The sequence below is a fragment of the Brassica napus genome, chromosome C8 (genome assembly GCF_020379485.1).
Source record: "Brassica napus cultivar Da-Ae chromosome C8, Da-Ae, whole genome shotgun sequence".
In the NCBI taxonomy this organism is placed as follows: Eukaryota; Viridiplantae; Streptophyta; class Magnoliopsida; order Brassicales; family Brassicaceae; genus Brassica; species Brassica napus.
The window spans coordinates 10,319,801-10,339,820 of NC_063451.1; the positions used below are offsets into that span (position 1 = coordinate 10,319,801).

The 20,020-nt window shown below is 41.1% G+C and overlaps 2 protein-coding genes and 1 long non-coding RNA gene across 4 annotated transcripts; all 3 read left to right on the forward strand.

Annotated features, from left to right (window-relative positions):
• Positions 1-517: 517 nt before the first annotated feature.
• Positions 518-6,086, forward strand: LOC106414152. Its single transcript, XM_048765706.1, has 3 exons — positions 518-4,036; positions 4,129-4,188; positions 4,286-6,086. Exon 1 carries the CDS (start codon positions 1,356-1,358, stop codon positions 2,445-2,447), a length of 1,092 nt encoding a protein of 363 aa, XP_048621663.1. The 5' UTR covers positions 518-1,355; the 3' UTR covers positions 2,448-4,036; positions 4,129-4,188; positions 4,286-6,086.
• Positions 6,087-6,802: 716 nt separating this feature from the next.
• LOC106414719 lies at positions 6,803-8,764 on the forward strand. The gene is made up of 5 exons (XR_001282925.3): positions 6,803-7,518; positions 7,625-7,738; positions 8,015-8,248; positions 8,452-8,541; positions 8,629-8,764. It is a non-coding gene; the product is annotated as an uncharacterized LOC106414719 (long non-coding RNA).
• Positions 8,765-10,608: 1,844 nt separating this feature from the next.
• LOC106414562 lies at positions 10,609-13,286 on the forward strand. Of its 2 annotated transcripts, XM_013855196.3 has the most exons (7): positions 10,609-11,808; positions 11,885-11,964; positions 12,063-12,180; positions 12,260-12,417; positions 12,515-12,632; positions 12,714-12,902; positions 12,977-13,286. In XM_013855196.3, the coding sequence occupies exons 2-6, from the start codon at positions 11,900-11,902 to the stop codon at positions 12,783-12,785; spliced, it is 531 nt and encodes a 176-aa protein (XP_013710650.1). In that variant the 5' UTR covers positions 10,609-11,808; positions 11,885-11,899; the 3' UTR covers positions 12,786-12,902; positions 12,977-13,286. The 2 variants fall into 2 exon arrangements, with proteins under 2 accessions (XP_013710650.1, XP_013710651.1); XM_013855197.3 differs by having other exon boundaries at positions 10,609-11,964.
• The last annotated feature ends 6,734 nt before the right edge of the window (positions 13,287-20,020 follow it).

Below are 20,020 nucleotides of genomic sequence, written 5' to 3' on the forward strand. Positions count from 1 at the left end.
CACAATAGCCAGGCCACTCACCCGCCTTACGGGCAAGGAGGTTAGGTTCGAATGGACAGAGGCGTGCGAGGAGGGATTCAAACAACTAAAGGACATGCTGACTAAAGCCCCAATACTAGTCCTACCTAGACCGGGGGTGCCATTTGTGGTCTACACCGACGCCTCCGGGGTCGGAGTGGGGTGCGTACTCATGCAGGAAGGAAGAGTGATCGCCTACGCGTCCAGACAACTGCGGAAACACGAGTCTAATTACCCGACACATGATTTAGAGTTAGCAGCAGTGGTATTCGCATTAAAAATCTGGAGATCGTATCTATACGGAGAAAAGGTGCAAATTTTCACGGACCACCAGAGTTTGAAATATGTGTTCACTCAAGGAGACTTGAACCTACGGCAGCGCAGGTGGATGGAACTGCTAGCAGATTACGACCTGGTCATCGATTACCACCCCGGGAAGGCAAACCTGGTGGCAGATGCCTTAAGCCGAAGAAATCAGACATCTCCGGAGAAAAGGAAACTCAGGAACTCGCCACGGCCTTAACGAAACTACACCTCTGTGCGACGACCGTGAACGAGGAGGGCGCCGGGTTAGAGGTTGTGGAACAAGCTGACCTACTGAGTCGAATCAGTAAGGCCCAGGAAACGGACTCCACACTCCAAGGGATGGTCGACAAGGAGGTGAGCGGGTACCGTACGGCTGGGAATGGTACTATCCTGTTTAAAGGCCGAGTGTGCGTACCACAGGGAGGGAACTTGAGGGACGAATTACTGGCACAGGCTCATCAATCACGGTTCGCAATTCACCCGGGACGGACAAAAATGTACCAAGATCTGAAGCGGTACTATCACTGGGAAGGAATGAAGAGAGATGTCGCCTTGTGGATAGCCCGGTGTCAGACCTGTCAGCTGGTTAAGGCGGAGCGCGGAGTTCCAGGAGGACTGCTGCAGGAGTTACCCTTACCACAATGGAAATGGGATATGGTGACAATGGATTTCGTCACGGGGCTACCACGGACCACGAGAAACTACTAAAATGACCAAAATAATGGACCACGAGTTACCCTTACCACAATGGAAATGGGATATGGGTGATAGTAGACCACCTGACAAAGACGGCTCATTTCCTACCTATACGAACCACCGATAAGACTGAGGACTTAGCTCGAGAGTACCTGAACACCATAGTGAAGTTGCATAGGGTACCGGTAAGCATAGTATCCGACCGGGACCCGAAGTTTACCTCAACATTCTGGCAGGCGTTTCAAAGAGCGTTGGGAACCAAGGTTCGCCTTAGCAACGCGTATCACCCACAGACGGATGGACAATCCGAGAGGACCATCCAAACACTTGAAGATATGTTGAGGGCGAGTGTTTTGGAATGGGGAGGTAAATGGAGCGAATATCTACCATTGGTGGAGTTCTCATATAACAACAGCTACCATGCGAGCATTGAAATGTCCCCGTATGAAGCATTGTATGGGCGACCCTGTAGGACCCCCTTATGTTGGACCGAAGTGGGGGAGGAACGAGATATGACCCCCGAACTAGTTGGAGAAACGATCAAGCAAGTAGAACTCCTCAGAGACAGATTGAAAACAGCACACGATCGCCAGAAGAGTTACGCCGACAAACACCGGAAGAAACTAGAGTTTGCAGTTGGGGATGAGGTGTACTTGAAAATGAGAACCTCTCGAGGGAATGACCCAAACCGAAAGTTGAAAAAGTTGAGACCCAGATACATGGGCCCATACGTGATAAAGGAGAGGATTGGTGCAGTCGCGTATCGGCTGGTCCTACCGCCGGAACTATCAGATTTCCATGACGTGTTTCACATCTCCGTGCTACGGAAGGTTGTAAGGGAGCCTGAGCTGATCTTGCCGCATCCGCCTACGGATGCGCAACGTAACTTGACCTTGGTTAGCAAACCCATAAAGATTGTGGAGGAAAAGGAAGTAAATAACCGGGGACGAAAGGAAAAGATGGTTCTCGTACGTTGGGAGAGGGATGGAATCCACGAGGATGTGTGGGAACATGAGTCGCATTTGAAGGTTAACTACCCCGGGATTTTTGGAAACGCGGAACGGGACCAGGAGGAGGTCCAGAATTCGGGGACGAATCCTTTTCTAGTGGGGGAGAATTGTAACATCTCGGGCCCGGCCCAAAAGGAAACTCAAGTGCAGGAGGCCCAAGGAGAAGAAACCCTAGACATAACCCCTCCCATTGCTTATAAAAGGAGAAGTTTCCCTAGGGTTCAGCCACAAGAGAGACAGCAAGCGAAGCCCTGCCTGAGCAGAACCCCGCCGCCGCCTCCGCCTCAAGCCGCCGCCGCTCCATCTCCGGCGAAGCCAGCCGCCAGCCGCCCGCGAAGCCCTAGCCGCCGCAACCGAGCTCCTAGCCGCCGCTTCCTTGATTCAGTTTCGTGCAAGCAACTGAAATCTGAACCCTAAAGGTAAAACTAAGATCTCTAGCTCTAAGTCATTGGAAAATGACAGATTCTAAACCCATCTCTCTCTTGTGTGAATCCGATTCTCAAATCAGATCTCGAGAAGTGACTGTTCCCCAAACCTAGATCCAGATCTACTTCTGCAAAAAGCTAAGGTGAGGACTTGGCTGTGAACTTGCCTCATGTTGAGTAACCAATGGGACTTAGTCCTTTGTTAATCAGTTCTAGATATTGTGTGTATGTGTGATGTGATATGTGATTGATCTTGTCTAGACGATAGTACGTGTTGAAATGATAAGAACGTAGGCATGTTAGGGTGGTCAAGAATATGATGATAAGGTGTTGAGACGTGTTGTGAATGATAAGTGAAAGATGTAAGAATAAGTACGAATAAGGGATCATATAGAGAGTCTAAGGAAAGTATGTGGGGTAGTAGTCCACGCTAGGTATCCATAGGAGATGTGGCCAATCCACAAGAATATGGAAGCACCCATAGGAGATGTGGCCAATCCACAAGAATATGGGGTAGAAGCCTAGTTGGGGCTACCCACTGATGAAAAGGACGAAAAGATGAAAAGGATGTGCATTGTAGGGTCTTTAGTTCATGTCGGGTAGTATGGGTTTCTGTGTAATAGATCTTATTAGCTCATGACTTGTGATTGTTTGCTCTTCCTGAGTTGAGCTCGTGGGTTCCTAGAACCTACCCTCACTAAGTATTATGTACTCACCCCCTCTTTTTACAGGTAGGGCCGAGAGGGAGCGGGAGTAGATGTCCGTATGGTGCAAGTGTTTTCTCGAGTCTTTCATTTATGACTCATTTCTTTCAACCATTTCTTCTTAAGTTTTTATTCGACATTTCAGTTTTGTTGAGTTTGGTTTTATGAAAGACAATTTGAGTTTTAATAAGAGTTTTTGAACGAAAAGGTTTGGGATAAAGCATTTGATAAGGTTCATCGGGCCAAGGCCGTTACAAGAGAGATCAGTTTAGAATTGTGCATTGGATAATTCAATTACTTACTCTTCTTTTTTTGCAGGTTTGTTGGGAAAGTTTTAAAAGTGTAATTCTTGCTGTGGTGCCAAACTTTTGGGAAATATGGATCCAAGGACATGGTATTGCAAAAACAATTGTAACTTGTAAAAAAAATTGCTAAAATCTTATTATAAGTACTTGAACTTTGTAAATTCTGTAAAATTTGAATTCCCACGTTTCCAATCCTCTAGTCCAAAAATCTGAACTAATTGTGTAATTTGGAATAGTAAATACTATAGTGCAAGAATTATTCCGATGCGGTACAGTTAATTCAATCGAATGCCAAAAGGTGGAAGACGCCGTTAAAAAGAACCGCGTCACCGTCGATACAGTTCTTAACGTCGCGTCAGAAATTAACGGAGTTTACACAGCACAGCGCCTTTGCAAACTAGTTTTATATAAACATCTCCCATCATCTCTCTGATCTCTCAGTCTCGTCTCCCATTTGTTTCACAGAGGAGAGAACAGCTTCAGAAATAGCCTACAATGGTGGTCGCTAGAACTCTGTTTTCAGTCTCAGCAATTCTGATCATAATTATAACACTCTTTGTCCATGTAAATGCGTAAGTTCAGAGATTCTAAACTATTATGTGATCTTAGATTTTTTCTATCATTCCGACAGAGATTCTTACGTTGCTATTTTTTGTCTGTGTAGAGTTCAAGAAACAGGGGAATTGAAAACTGAGAGTTCAAGAAATACATTATTGGCGGATTAGTGAGTTCCCACTTAAGTTTTTATGGTGTGGATTTGATCTCCATCGTTCAGATTGGATCTGTGATATTAAATGTGATTTTGCATGCTCTGTTTTCAGTGAATCGCATGAACACGCCGTTAAAGACCCAGAAGGAATAGCCGCCATGATCGATATGTGAGTCTCTCTCTCAGTAAAAATAGTATTATATTAGAGAAATTGCATCTCCTAAACGCAAATAATATCTATATTTGCATGGATGGAAATTCAGCTTTTTGGCTGAGCTATTTTTTCAAAATAGCAATTTTACTCCTAGATTAGCTAGTGCAACCTAAAGCTTCTTCTCATTACACATCACCCTATAGCACGTGCGTGATACAACCTGTTAGGAGAGAGGGTGAATTCTCTAAATAAATTCTTCAATATACTTCTCGGTCTTGTATTGATCTTATTCTTTTTTATTCAACCCTCTGCAACTTTTTTTTGTCCGAAACACTTTTCTTTTTGAAATACTACAACTTTTATTTCAAAAACTAGATTTTCATCTTAGGAGAATCCCACGAAACCGTATTCATTATTCACCTAAAGAGATCTATTTAGCTCTGATACCAATGATAAGATCCAAGGAGGATCTGATCGTGTAACAAGAAAGGATGGGAATAACAGAAGAAAGAGATAAGGGAAAGAGAGAGAGGATAAGATAAGAGATAGAATTTGTTGATTAATTATTTGATAATGATAAGCTTGGTGAAAGCTTATCTGTTAAGTGACAGAAAGGGGAGAAGTTTGAGGAAGAACAAAGGTATAAGAGAAGATAGAGAGGAAGAAATCAGGGATTGAACCCGTTATTTGATTAATGATCGTTGTTTTTGGTACAATACAGATGACTTAAATAGAGTGATAAAAAGACTAATAAAAGGTTTATTGACTTGATAACTTCCGAAGCCCAATAACCATCTCCCGAAGCCCATTAATGCTTATCAGAGAATCCCACGAAACCGTATTCATTATTCACCTAAAGAGATCTATTAGCCCAATCGCTTAGTATGTTATCTCTTCTCTTTATAGCTTTCACTATATCTCTCCGCCTCCTCCGCTCTCGATTGATTTCGTAATCCCGTCATTACCACAGCCGTCTGATCTGCTTCTGCTTTCCAGGGTTTTCTTGTGATCTCCGGAGTGCCTTAGTACGGAGGGTACGGTTCAGGTTATAGTTCTGTAGGTCGCTCATGTTTCTCATACGGTTTCTAGGGCTTCGATTGGAGATGGTGATATTGACAAAACGAGGGAGTGGCGTAGGCTTCGGCGCAGAAGAAGCATTGTTCTCTTCAGAGACAAGCTGCTGTTAATGGCAGCTGAGGATTACGATTGAATGTTTGAATCTTGTGTCAATGAGGTAGCTTTCAATAGCAATTGCATTGACTAATACTACTGTGAGGAGAATGATATGAAGAATCGGTTTTGTTTGGTCGTGTACGACACAAGAATCTCGTTAGGCTTATAGCTTATTGCATTGAAGGGGCATACATGTACTAAATGCTGCTGCTGCTGCTAATAATCCTCTCTTTTTAATGGTTGAAATCAGAAAATAGCAATGTTGTGATCTAATATCGAGTTCCCTACAACAGATGCTTGTGTATGACGTTGTCGATAATGGTAATTTGGAGCAATGTATCTATCATCTAAACAGCAACTCATAGGAAAAAGGGAAAAATAAGGTCCAAACTCCAACAGAGGAGAAAGACACTCCAAATTTTATTATCTGGCTATAAGCTCTCATTTCCATTCCTTATTTAATTTAACTTTGTATTTTTTTTTGTGGCACTAGCAGTAATTTTACAAATTAAGCTCAATTCATCAACAATTTTTGTAATGTAACACGAAACAAAAATATGTTTTAATGAACATAATGTCTGGATAAGTCTATGTATAACCCGACTACATAACATAATGTTTGGTTAAGTTTATGTATAACCTGGCTAACTTCTATATTAGCCTACAAATTATACTTACTTTAACAAAATATAATCTAACAAACATAATGTCTGGATAAGTTTATATATAACCAACTAACTTACATTTTAGTCTACAAAATTGTATATGCATTATGTGACTATAATATTAGCAATACAACATAATGTATGGACATACTAATAAAAACCTGCTATTACATTTTATCTCATTTTATATCTGTGTTAGCCGGCTGTTTTTTGGGCAAATCTCCAAAATAGCATTTTTCTAAGTTTATGTCACAAAAATAACCCTCAAAAACTAAAATGACCAAAATAGTATTTTATCTTTTGAAAAATTTAAATTTTTTTTATTTTTCAAAATTTGAAATCTTATCCCAAAACCCCCATTTCCCGACTCTAAACCCTAAAACCTAAACTCTAAACCCTAAACTCTAAACCCTAAACCCGAAATCCTAAACCCTAAACCCTAAACTCTAAACCCCACCCCTAAACTCTAAACCCTAAACCCTAAACTCTAAGCTCAAAACCCTAAACCCTAAACCCTAAATCCTAAATCTTAAACCCCACCCCTTAACTCTAAACCCTAATGTCTAAATTAAGTTACCATTGGAGTATAAGTGTATATTTATCTCTTTTGATAAAACATTAAGTGCTATTTTGCTCATTATATTTGTGACAAAAATTTTTTTATTGTTATCCTAATCATTTTCTCGGCTATAAATACAAAAAAAGATACATACAATATCACAAGAAACTGACATCACACTTTAATTTCAATTTTTTATTTGTTAGCCGGATATTTATACTTTCCAATAATCTAAGTAATTATATAATCTCATACATCCTTGTATTAATTAACAAACATAGATAAAGTCAAGTTGTAATATTAGTAATACATGACGTAATTTGTTACTCGTCACCTAACAATGGACATCATATATTATATAAAGGAAGACTTTACTCTCTCCTCTTTATGCCACCTCATCAATTCAAACATTCTCGTGTCTTTTCGTCCCAACCCGCTGTGTTTCAATTGTGTTCGATGTGCATCCGTTTGAGTTTTATTTTATTTTTTTGGCCTTCGTGTTTCAAACTTATGTGCAAATCAGATGGGCCTTTACACAAATCAGGTCCTTTGTTATTCCACGTAGTTGAAGTGTGGCATTTCGCTTAGGGTTAACCCGTGTTCTTCTTCTTCGCCTCTCCAAAACCGATGTTGCTTGTGTCTTCTCGATCGCTCTTTCAACTTCTTCCAAAGATGACGAAACAATACCAGTTACCAAATTTTCATCTTAAAACTCTTCATTAATCTCTCAGACATGATCTCTATTCTATGAGATTTCTGATTCTGTAAGGCGGTGGAGGTTCATCTATAAAAAGGTATGATTTTCCACTTTGAGAATCATCCTCTCATTCTTCTAAGCTAACCAGTAAACTAAATCTGTGAGATATGACTAACGTTTCGGTCTTCCTCTCCGATTTGCAGACGGGCCGCTCCTCCTCCATTGTTCAAGTCTGGTTGCTCTGTTTCTGGGAGGCTAGGAATGTCCGCCGTGGTGGAGAGTTTATGGGAGTGGTTATGCTCCTAATGGATTCTCAGGTATTTTATTTAACTCCGCCTTTTGTTCATAAGCATAGCCTTTAACCGGTTTAGTTCTTTAGCCATTACCACCGTACTGAATCCATATTACGAAATAAAATATTTTTTTAAAAAAAAATTGTTCATAAAGAGATTTATTTTACATGTATAATACTACTATCCACCTTACTGAATCAATATTACCAATTATTTTAAAATTTCTAAAGTTTTTGTTAAGCATTTTTCACTGAGACGTTTTGCAAATTTGATTGTTGTTTCTCCTTCATGTATGTTCAGGCGACCATGATGCCGGCCCACCGTGAATGTACACCGGCTTGCAACCCACAGGCCTCATCTGAAAGCGGGTTCGGTTTGTTCCTTAACCGGGTTTGTTGTCACTCGATGTAACCAAAACTCTCGACTGTCGGACTCTTCCCTGCAAATCCTTTTTAGCGACTCAACCTCTTTCAATGAGGTTCCGTAATCACAGTGAAATGATCGGCCTTGCCAACGCAAACACTCATCTTCCAGGTAATGCTTCTATTATCTGTTCTTCAAACTACCGGATAAACGTATATGTAGTATCTATTCTGAGCGTATTTGTAGTTTGTTAAATAATTATTTTATTTGTTGCTATATTATTATATTGCAAGTATATATTTTTGAAACATAGTACTATATGCTATAATGAACATTGACTAATTAACAATGTATAATATTCTTCTTTTGACAAGCCTAATTGGTGAGATAACTGTTGTGAAGAGTTCTGTCACCGACCCTCCTCAGGACAAGACCCATGTTATAGCGACCATTAAGATGGGAAAGTAAGTTATTTGAATTGATTTATGTGATCGGTTGTTTAAATCTAACAACCACAGTTTGCTCACCATTCTATTTTCGCATGTTATCAGTCACATGTCTGTGACCATGAGTGTAACACCCCCGAACCGTTCTAGGCATAGGTCGATCGACCGGCCAACAATCAAACAAGAACATGACCGACGGACGACCCACACCAAGGGGTTGGAGATGAAAGGCCAACCGGCCAGCCAACAATCAAACAAGAACATTACTGACCGTCCAACCCAACACCATGGTCCGGAAGCGCTACGTGTCGGGTTAGGGACGATCCGGTCAGAGTCACAAAATTTACTCCACGACCTAGACCAGTTCATCCACTAACTTGTCCCGCTGCGTCAAGGCACAAGGCTTTGCAACCCGTACCTAGATTTAGCGTTTTCCGTTAGATCGAGGCCTAAGGCTTTTCAACCCGTACTACGACCTAACGTTGTGTTAGACCGGACTAGTCAAATATCAGAGTACTCATGAAGCGCATATAAATCATTTACTTTTATTGATTGAGGAAATATCCATACATTGATATAATTCGAGACCGGTCCCAGCCTAATGCCAAATCGAGTCAACTATACACAAATCCACAATACCGTTAACAAAAGGCATGAAATCTACTCCGGTGGTCCTAACGTCCAGCATCCAAGATCCGATCACCCTTACCTAAGGCTACCTGCAAAAAGGACAACGAAGTTGGATGAGTAACCTATTGTTACTCAGTGAGTTAGAATCCCCATCTAACAAATACAACCCCTCGCTATCCCACCCCAAACAATCTAAAGCGAGAGGTTCACCTAACAATAAATCAATTCAATTCAATAGATAAGCAATATCAGAAATACGCAGCAAGATAATTAACGATATGAAATCATAACCGCTAATGACTTGCTAACCCCTTAAACTCAAACTCAACTCAATCTAGGGTTCAACAACCCTCTACACCATCTACACTATCACTAGGGCCCTTTGTGACTTAGTGTTCCTCCTCTATCCTCGGCAATATCCCATCTCCCTACCACAAAGGCCAGAAGAAGGAACTTTCAACCGAACGCGGCCCACAGTACGTTCGCGTCACCGCGCGACAGCCCCAGTACGTTCGGGCCACTGCCGGTTGTCACACGAAGATTGCGGCCCACGGTACGTTCGGGTCACCGCAAGACAGCCCACAGTACGTTTGGGTCACTGCCGGTCACTATCCCGTCGTGCAACCACTCAGCCATAGGCCATGACCCCATCTCTCTGAGTGTTCTCGATCCAGCGAATAAGGAGTTTCCTTAAACCCGCTGGGTACAAGGTCGAGGAAATACTAATCCACCTCAAACATGCCTAGCATTGTGGATTACACAAATGCTATATGATCATACATGACTAATACTAAACCGGGTAAAAATAACACAAGGTTTCAAGTAGTAATCACAACCCAATCAAACACATTCCAGAATCTAGCATAAAGACTAATTCCAGAATACCTAACTCTCCACAACTTAGCGATGCCATCTAGGCATTCAACATTCTCTAACTAACCAATCAAACAACTAAGCATGCTATCAACTCAATCAACCAAACCTCAACTATTAACTAATCAAACCGTTACTCAGTTAGACCCGGCCCCTGCCATGATCCAACTTCCAAGCAACGGGAACCTGCATGAAAACAAGTCAGCAATCAATAGATCACAACTCACTGTGTTCTTTGACGATAAACAGCTGTTTGATCGGAGAAGACTTGGCCAAAACCCAATTGACGACATGACTGGAGTGGACTGGACTGATCTTGTCTAGGACACAACCTCGGCTTCACCATAAAGAAACTGACAGGCCTCGACAGGCTGATCTGGACTCAGACAGAACCTCCTCTAGCTTCTGGACAGTTCTTCGGACTTCCGGGCGGAGTATCGAGCAGAACTTCGACTGATCTGAACCCGTAGAACTGAACTAACTCCGGACAGCATCTCCACTTGATCATAAAAAAAACTGAGTGGCCTGGACGAATTCAGTTGGACAGAACCGTCCCTAGGCGCTGACTCGAAATCAATAGAGAACTGACCTCGAAAACTCTCTAAAACTCTTGAAATAGCTTGGAATCACTTGCTTTCTTTTTCTACTTTTCTCTCACGTTTTTAACTTGGTTTGGACAGGTCTGAATGTGAGGAAATGAGCTGGGTTCGTGGGGTATTTATAGGAGGCAGAAACCAATCAGCTTTAGGTTGGTGGGCACCCGTGTGTCGCTCCGCATGGCTCCGGATGCATGCACGGCGACACCTCGTGCTCCACATGTCCTTCAGCATGGCCAGGACTCATGCAGGACGCCACAAATCCTCCCAGATGTCAGGCTGCATGACTGTAACTCATGCAAGGCGCCACAGTAGCTCAGACATGGCTGGACGTATGCTTCAGTTGCATGCGCGGAGACACCTCGTGCTTGGTCGATCCACCTCGTGCTTCTACAAGTCAGGCTGCATGTACTGCTTCCATGCACGACGACAACTTGAGCTTCTGTAGACACTCAGCTTGCTGGACAGTTAACACCACGTTCTGAACACTCACACCAAGCCACCTCGTGCTTCTCGGTCCATTCGTCTGATTTCGGTCCTTCCGGTAAATTTCTGACCCGCGATAAATCCCGAATATTTTTCTACTCCCATTCTGATGTTCTGAATAACTTTCAATAAACTCCAGACTCCATTATAACCTTGACGGTAATATTTCCCGAGCCTCCGGCTTCTCCGAAAAATATTACAGAATACCGAAATTAGGGTTACGTCCAATTTCGGGTTTTCCCGTTGTGCTTGATTCCCATCATGCTTGATTCCCGTCCTTCTTAATTCCCGTCCTGCTTCCAATGTCTTCGAAATAATATTCTGCAGACACGAAGTTCCGCAGAAAACTTCGTACTGGAGAAACGTCGTTCTTCTAAAACGTTGAGCTTCTAAACCGTCTTGCTTCCAAAACATTTATACTTCCAAAACGTCTGTCTCATCAATCTAGGACATCTTCTAACTATGGTCGAGCAACTTATTCGACTCATAGTTCACTCACGATCACTTCTTCGACCACCTCGTTCTTCGAAATTTCTCGATCGATCAATCTTCTGTCTCGACCATTCTTATGCCGAAGGGCAGCTTATCAGAATTAGTCTCTTCGACTCTCATGCTGTTAAGATCCACAATCAACTAGAAACGATGCGAGGTGATCCAAGGGTTGTGGTTGCAACCAGTGTCGACCCCAAGATGGTGGGATGTAAGAAACCTAACTGAAGCTACATGGCCAGCTGTATAATGTTTGCTAAAACATTTAATCCCTATTCATCCTACAGGTCGTCTGTTTTTGAATGCCACTTCCGGCACACACATATACTTTGACAAGGAAACAACTGCAGGGAGTGTTTTTCTATAGGTAACTTCTTGCGAATTGTTTGCTTTATACATTCACTAATTCTGTGAGATTGCAAATGTATATCGATAAGTTTAACAACTGTATATTTGATTACGAAGGTTGGTCGCACAAGACACTAGGCTTACACCAGCCGCTCTACTGCTAATGGGATATGCTAAGGTGGAATCCCTGAGCATAGCCGAGCTCAATGATTTTGTCATTACTGCTCCCTCGCAGGTATGGTAACCGGATTTATAATGTTTAAATGCTGAATGTTTAAGTTTGTGTGTGTCATTCTGGTTTTCAAACAATGTAGGAAATTGATTTTATCTGTACCGGAAGAGTGACTGAGGTAAAGATGAAGAAGGGATGGTGCTATATTTCTTTCTCAAACTGTGCCAAGAAACTTCAGCGCACTGTCTCATCTTTCACATGTCTGCCTTGCAACAAAACTAATGCAGTTGGTGTCCTTCGGTATGTATTAATTCTCGGCAACTTATTCAGTTACATTGAACTTCCGACCTAACACAAATTCACCTTTTGGATTTGATACATGTTCTCTGTCTGCTAGATACCGTGTGGAGGAGATGTCTGTTGCAGATGAAACCAGTGAAGCTCTGTTTGTCTGTTTCGATGGGGTAATGACGAAACTCCACAACATGAAGGCCTATGAGGCTGGCCATCTTTTGGTATGTAATTTATCTACCGTCATTCATATTGTTTTCCTAGCAACTTATTCATGCAGTCGCATTGAACCACTGTTTATTCAGGCTGGTGATGGTGTCAACCCGGAGGAAACTCAGACCCCATCGTTTGTGGCAGACATGGTAGGTAAGACCTAACACATTCCAGGTGAGGGCGAGTTCATTCAATTAAACAGCAAATCATCAGACCTTTACTGTCTCGCTCATCGAGGATGAGCATGAAAGTGAGCCACACAGCCTGCATTCATTGATAACGTAAGGTTTAGAGCTTTTCCAGATATGTAATTCTCGGTAAAAAGATATAAACGTCTTTTTTTGGGTTCAAATAGGGCGGAAACGATGACAATGGAGATGACAAACCCGGTGCCATCTCAGTGCCTGCTAAGGTGGAAGCTGGTGGTGGAAGCTGGTGGTAGTATCAAGGCGCATGGAGCATCGGACAAGGTGAAGAAAGCAAGCAAGACTTAGGTGAAGATGATTGGAGTTCAAGCCGCAGTTTTTCCCGTTTTCTATAATGCTTAAAACATTTACTTGTTTTTTTTTTCCTTTTTTGGGGATTGCTTTATGAACAAGTTTGACTTTGACTATTTGGTACTTTTATAATTTTGGTTTTTAATATCCAATATAAAATATATCTCATTCCAGAAATGTTTGTTACATTAAAATTTTCACTACAAGAAAACACATGCTTAATGAGGAAATTTAACGAGGAAAAACAATCCTCGTAAATTTACGTCAATTTTACGAGAAACTTACGTGGAAAACTAATGTCATCGTTATTTCCTCGTAAAGTAACGACAAAAGCGTTTAGTCGTAAAGTGGATGTAATTTGACGAGGAAATACTATTTCCTCGTAAATACGACGTAAACTTCGCGTGTTATTTATGAGGAAATAGTTTACGTGTATTTAGCGAGGAAATTTTGAATCCGCCAACTTTGTAGGTGTTACACGTTTTTTTTTGCCACCTAATTAATTTTTGTCGTAAATTCATAGGAAAATTACAACTACCAGATTCGAAATTTCCTATAAATATGGATGTTTGAACATCATTTTAAACACACCAACAACAAAAAACGTGAAAGAAAAAAAATGGCTGGCTCCGGGACTATTTACGAGTTGCGGAAGTGGATGTATATGCATAGAGATGCTAACAGGAGAGTGACGAAAGAATACCTTGCGGGCCTGGAGACATTTATGCATCAAGCAGATTCAACACCGCTCGCTCAAGAAAGTGGTAAGATGTTCTGTCCTTGTCGGAAATGAAACAATTCGAAACTGGCAAACCGTGAAAATGTTTGGAAGCATTTAATAAATAGAGGTTTCACGCCAAATTACTATATCTGGTTTCAACATGGAGAAGGTTTTAATTATGATCAGAATGAAGCTAGTACTAGTAATAGCAATTTTCAGGAAAAAGAACCGGTTGATCATCATTTGCATAATGAACATAGTTACCATCAGGAGGAGATGGTAGAATATGATAGGGTTCATGATATGGTAGCTGATGCATTCGTAGCTCATGATAAAGATGAAGAACCTAATATAGATGCAAAAAAGTTTTACGAAATGTTAAACGCGGCGAATCAACCACTTTACAGTGGTTGTAGAGAAGGTCTCTCTAAATTGTCGTTAGCTGCTAGAATGATGAATATTAAAACTGATCACAATCTACCTGAAAGTTGCATGAACGAATGGGCGGACTTGTTTAAAGAGTATTTGCTGGAAGACAATGTGTCTGCTGATTCTTATTATGAGATTCAGAAACTGGTTTATAGTCTTGGGTTGCCTTCGGAGATGATAGATGTTTGCATCGACAACTGCATGATCTATTGGGGAGATGATGAGAAGCTAGAAGAATGTCGATTCTGCAAGAAGCCACGATTCAAGCCGCAAGGACGGGGACGTAATAGGGTACCGTACCAAAGGATGTGGTACCTACCAATTACAGACAGATTGAAAAGATTGTATCAATCAGAGCAGACTGCTGGAAAGATGAGATGGCATGCCGAGCATACTCAGACGGATGGTGAGATGACTCATCCATCAGATGCAAGAGCCTGGAAACATTTCAACAAAGTACATCCGGATTTCGCTAGCAATAGCCGGAATGTGTATCTCGGACTATGCATAGATGGATTTAGTCCGTTCGGAATGTCAGGGAGACAATATTCATTGTGGCCAGTCTTTCTTACACCATACAACCTGCCACCGGAGATGTGCATGCAACGGGAGTTGCTATTCTTGACCATATTAATACCTGGTCTGAACCATTCAAAAAGGTCCCTGGATGTTTTCCTACAACCACTGATAAAAGAGTTGAAGGATTTGTGGTCAACAGAGGTGAGGACGTATGACTGTTCAACGAAGACGAATTTTACGATGCGAGCGATGCTTTTGTGGACCATAAGTGATTTTCCTGCCTATGGGATGTTGTCTGGATGGACTACACATGGGAGATTAGTTTGTCCATATTGTAATGGAACGACAGATGCGTTTCAACTGAAAAATGGTAGGAAGAAAAGTTGGTTTGATTGTCACCATCGATTTCTTCCCATTGGCCATCCTTACCGAAGAAACAAGACTTTTTTTAGTCACAAAAGGGTTGTGAGAGACACTCCTCCATCTAACTGGAGAACAAATTGAAGCGCAAATCGACTACTACGGAGCTAACGAAACAGTTCGTTGGGGTGGTAATTGGCATGTCCCTCGTAATATGCCTGATTCTTACGGTGTTCATCACAACTGGCACATGAAGAGTATATTTTGGGAGTTGCCATATTGGAAGGATCTTCTTGTGCGCCACAACCTCGATGTGATGCATATTGAGAAGAATTTCTTTGAGAACATCATGAATACAATATTGAATGTCCCAGGGAAGACAAAAGACAACATAAAATAAAGGTTGGACTTGCCGGATATTTTCTCAAGAAGCGAGTTACATATTAAAAGCAATGGACAAGTTCCCGTTCCGATATTCAGATTATCTTCAGAAAAAAGTCGGTGTTGTTCAACTGGGTGGCATCAGAAGTGAAGTTCTCCGATGGGTATGTTTCGAATCTCTCTAGATGTGTTGAAAAGGGTCAAAAGTTCTCCGGGATGAAGAGTGATGATTGTCATGTCTTTATGCAACGACTACTGCCCTTTGCATTTGCGGAGCTACTTCCAACAAACGTACATGAAGCACTTGCAGGTACGTAGTGTATTATATCACAATAATTTTATACCGGTCTAATTTGCAAAATAATATATTACTAACAATGTGTTTAATTTTTTTTGGAATATAAAAGGCATTGGAGCATTTTTCAGGGATCTGAGCACATGCACTCTTAAAGAAGAAGTTGTGGAACAGCTTCAGGAGAACATTCTCATCTTATTGTGCAAATTGGAGAAGATATTTCCTCCCGTATTTATTGACGTCATGGAGCATCTAGCTATCCACCTCCCATACGAGGCATTGCTTCGTGGACCTGTACATTACGGATGGATGTATCAGTATGAGCGAGCCATGAAATATTTGAAGGGAAAAGCAAAGAACCTCGCCAAAGTTAAAGGTTCTATAATTGCTGGAAGTTTGACGGAAGAAGTTTCTCACTTCACATCGTACTACTTTGCGTCAAAAGTACGTACCCGAAGAAGAGCTCCAAGAAGATATGATGATGGTGGTGTTGCGCCAACATATGAAGTTGCTGGTGTTCCAGACATCTTTAGCCAGATTGGGCAACTCGGTCGGAAGTTTAAAGAGGTTTGGTGGTCGAGTGAACAAGACGCTCATAGTGCACACACCTATATTCTACTCAATTGCGAGGATCCATTGATGCGTTATTTTGAAAGGTAACATATATGGACACTTCGAAACACATATAAGTATAATTAATTATATAATTGGGAGAGATTCATTCCTATAAAATGTGATTTTACAGCCTATTTGTTTCTCAAGTCGAAGAAACATTTCCTGGTATATCCACAAGTGACGTAGACAAAAGGAAAGATCAACACTTCATTAAGTGGTTGCGGAATCAGGTATTAACTCAAACTCTTTTTTCATACATGATCTGTATTTCATAAACATTCACTTTATTTTTGCAGGTTGATTATGTAGATGACGATGCAGATTATCCTAAGTGGTTACACGAAGTAATTCAATCTCCACTTGTAAAGGTCACCACATCACAAATGTATTTCACACGAGGCTATACTTTTCACACATATGAGTATGGTAGACAGCGGGCGACAAAGTAACTATGGAATATGTGTGAAAGGGGAAACAGATTTCTACGGGATCTTGACGGAGATTATTGAAGTCGAATTTCCAGGGATACTGAAGCTGAAATGCGTCCTCTTCAAATGTGAATGGTTCGACCCCGTCGTCAACAGAGGTGTTCGGTCTAACAAATTTGGTGTAGTTGATGTCAACGGTGGACGAAGGTACAACAAATTTGAGCCTTTCATCTTAGCTTCACAAGCAGACCAAGTTAGCTTCCTTCCATACCCTCGAATGAGAGATTCATGTATAAATTGGTTAGCAGTGATCAAAGTTACACCTCGAGGACGAATCATCAGTGGAGAAGAACCACCATTGCAAGAAGAACAGATAAATGAAGTCGAGGTACCTGAACAAGAAATTGATGACATCCTTCTCATTGATCGGCATAATCACGAGTACGAAGATCTTACCGATGATGCCACAGACGAAGCTGTTAAAAGACGAGTTTAATGAAAATGATGATGTTTCTAGTGATGACGAGAATGTCGATGTATCCGATTGATGTATTTGATTTTGTGTAGTGTGTTTTATGAATATGATGTGGGAGTTTGTTTTATGAATAAGGTAATGTCGGGTTTGTTTTATGAATAAGGTAATGTTGGAGTTTGTTTTATGAATAAGCAAATGTGGAAATTGTGGTTTGGAATGGAAATAAAGATGGAGTTTGGAATATATGAAGTAGAAAATAAAGAATATGGGGTTTGGGGTTTCAGATTCTAGGGATTTAAACATAACACTCGTTAATTCCACGTAAGTACAAATCGTCGTAAAGGACTCGTAAGCCAACGAGGAAATAACGACGAAATATAAAAATAAAGAACGCGGGGCTCGTTAATTCCACGTAAGCGCAAATCGTCGTAAACACCACGTAGGATGAAATCGTCGTAAATACCACGTATGCGAAATCGTCATAAACACCACGTAAGCCAACGAGGAAATAACGACGAAATTTAAAAATAGAAAATAAGGAATATGGGGTTTGAGGTTTCAGATTTTAGGGATTTAAACATAACACTCGATAATTTTACGTAAGCAGAAATCGTCGTAAACACCACGTAAGCAGAAATCGTCGTAAATACCTCGTAGTGTAAAAACTAGAAAAAAAAAGGAGAAAGATATCAGATTCACATGTGGCAAGACTTCTAGCAATTATAATACGTAAGTCTCGTCCACATGAATTCTAATATCTTCTTCTTTTCCTTTTTTTTCAAATATTTATAATTTGAATAGTATTTTGCTGAGGAATGTGATTTGAGATAGGGTGTGATTTGGGAGTTTGTGTGTGGTTTGAGAATGAGAGTTGTGGGTATATTTATAGGAAAGCGCGGCTCGTTAATTCCACGTAAGCAAAATCGTCGTTAATACCTCGTATATAAAAACACGGACCTTTGTAATTCCTCGCAATTTCCTCGTACAAAAAAACACGGGCCTTTGTAACTGCTCGCTATTTCATCGTAACCTTACGAGAAATTTGCGACGATATGTAATCTTATATATACCCCCGAGCGCTCACTCTTTCTTTCCTCTCTACTTCCTCTCCACTTCCTCTCCATTTCGTAGCAATGGTAAGCCTCTCTAATTCTTCTCTAATTTGATTAGATTAGGATAGATTAGGTGGTTAGTATAGGGAATTTAGATAGGTTTACGGATTTTATGTTATTTAGTGTTGATTAGGTGGATAATGTTGGGAAATATACTGTTAATGTTAATTTTAAAAATTAAATTTTTTTTCCAGGTTCGAAAAGGAAGACTTACTGCCCATTACAGAGAGATGTTCGGTGAGCCGGGTAGTCGTTTAGACCCGGCCTCTTCTTCAGCTCCTGGTTCTTCGGGTCAGGGGACTGTCCCCGAGACTCAGTACACTCAGAGAGTCTCTGGGTCTACTTCTTCTAGTGCACCATCGGCTCCTCATGTGCCTTCCCCGATGGCTCATCCGACGATGCCTCCTTCTGTGCCTCCTCTGATGGCACCTCCGATGGCCGCCGATATTCATCCCGATTTGATGGTGCCTCCGAGTCCTCCTTACTCGCAGTACACTGTAGAGGACATTCTCCGTCTGCCAGGCAGAGAAGGTTTACCAGTCATCGACCCCGACCGACCGGACGGAACTTTGTGGTAAGTTGCATTAATTTTTTTTTTAATTCGTTTAAAATTCTTTTATAACATTAAAAAATAATTTATATTTTAAATTTGTATTTTCCAGGTGGGGGGTTGACGGATGTCTTGCATCGGACGTAACCGACACGATCAAAGGTTACTTCTCCATGGCACATCCGAACTAGAGTAAGACGCCTCACTACGTCAGAAAGACGTGGTTCAAAATTTACGCTGTAAGTTTCTATTAATTAATTATATATACTTTAATTTTTTCATGATTTATATATATACTTTCTAAAAAACTAATTGTTAATTTATTTTTTCCAACAGAAAAGTATAATTGAGCCTTGGGGATCACTGAGAGGGTGAGGAAGAAGTTTAATGCGAAGGCGAAAGTTCGCTTGTTGGACACGGTCTCCAACTGGAAGGGTGACTGGATCGTGAAGGGGTATGAGCGTGGCAAACCCGCTGAGCTCACCACGGATGTGTGGGATGGCCTCATCCGTTATTGGCGTCTTCCTGATTCCATTAGAATCGCCCAGTCTTGCTCTAACTCCCGTAACACGGTCGATGAGCACGGAAACAGGCCAATGCTTCACACTAAGGGCCAAAAACCCCACGCCTGTGTCCGTTTGGAAATGGTAATTAAATATTTTATTAAATAAATTTTTTAATATATATATTTTTATTCTAACTTTCTTAAATGTTTTTAGGCCAAAGAGACGGGACATCTCCCGTCTCTTATGGAACTTTACGAGAGGACCCACAAGAACAAGGCGGGCGTATTTGTAGATGGCAAGTCCGAGCAAATCTACAACGACGTGGTTGCTCAGATTGAAGACCGCCGACCCAGCTGACCCAGCAGTCTACCGACGGATTACCCGTCACCTTATCCACACTTGAAGTGGATAAGATTTACGAGGAGGTAAATTTTCAAAAATTTTAATTTTTTATTATTCATTTAATTTAATTTTAAATTTTTACTAACAATATTTATTTTTTGTTTTTAAG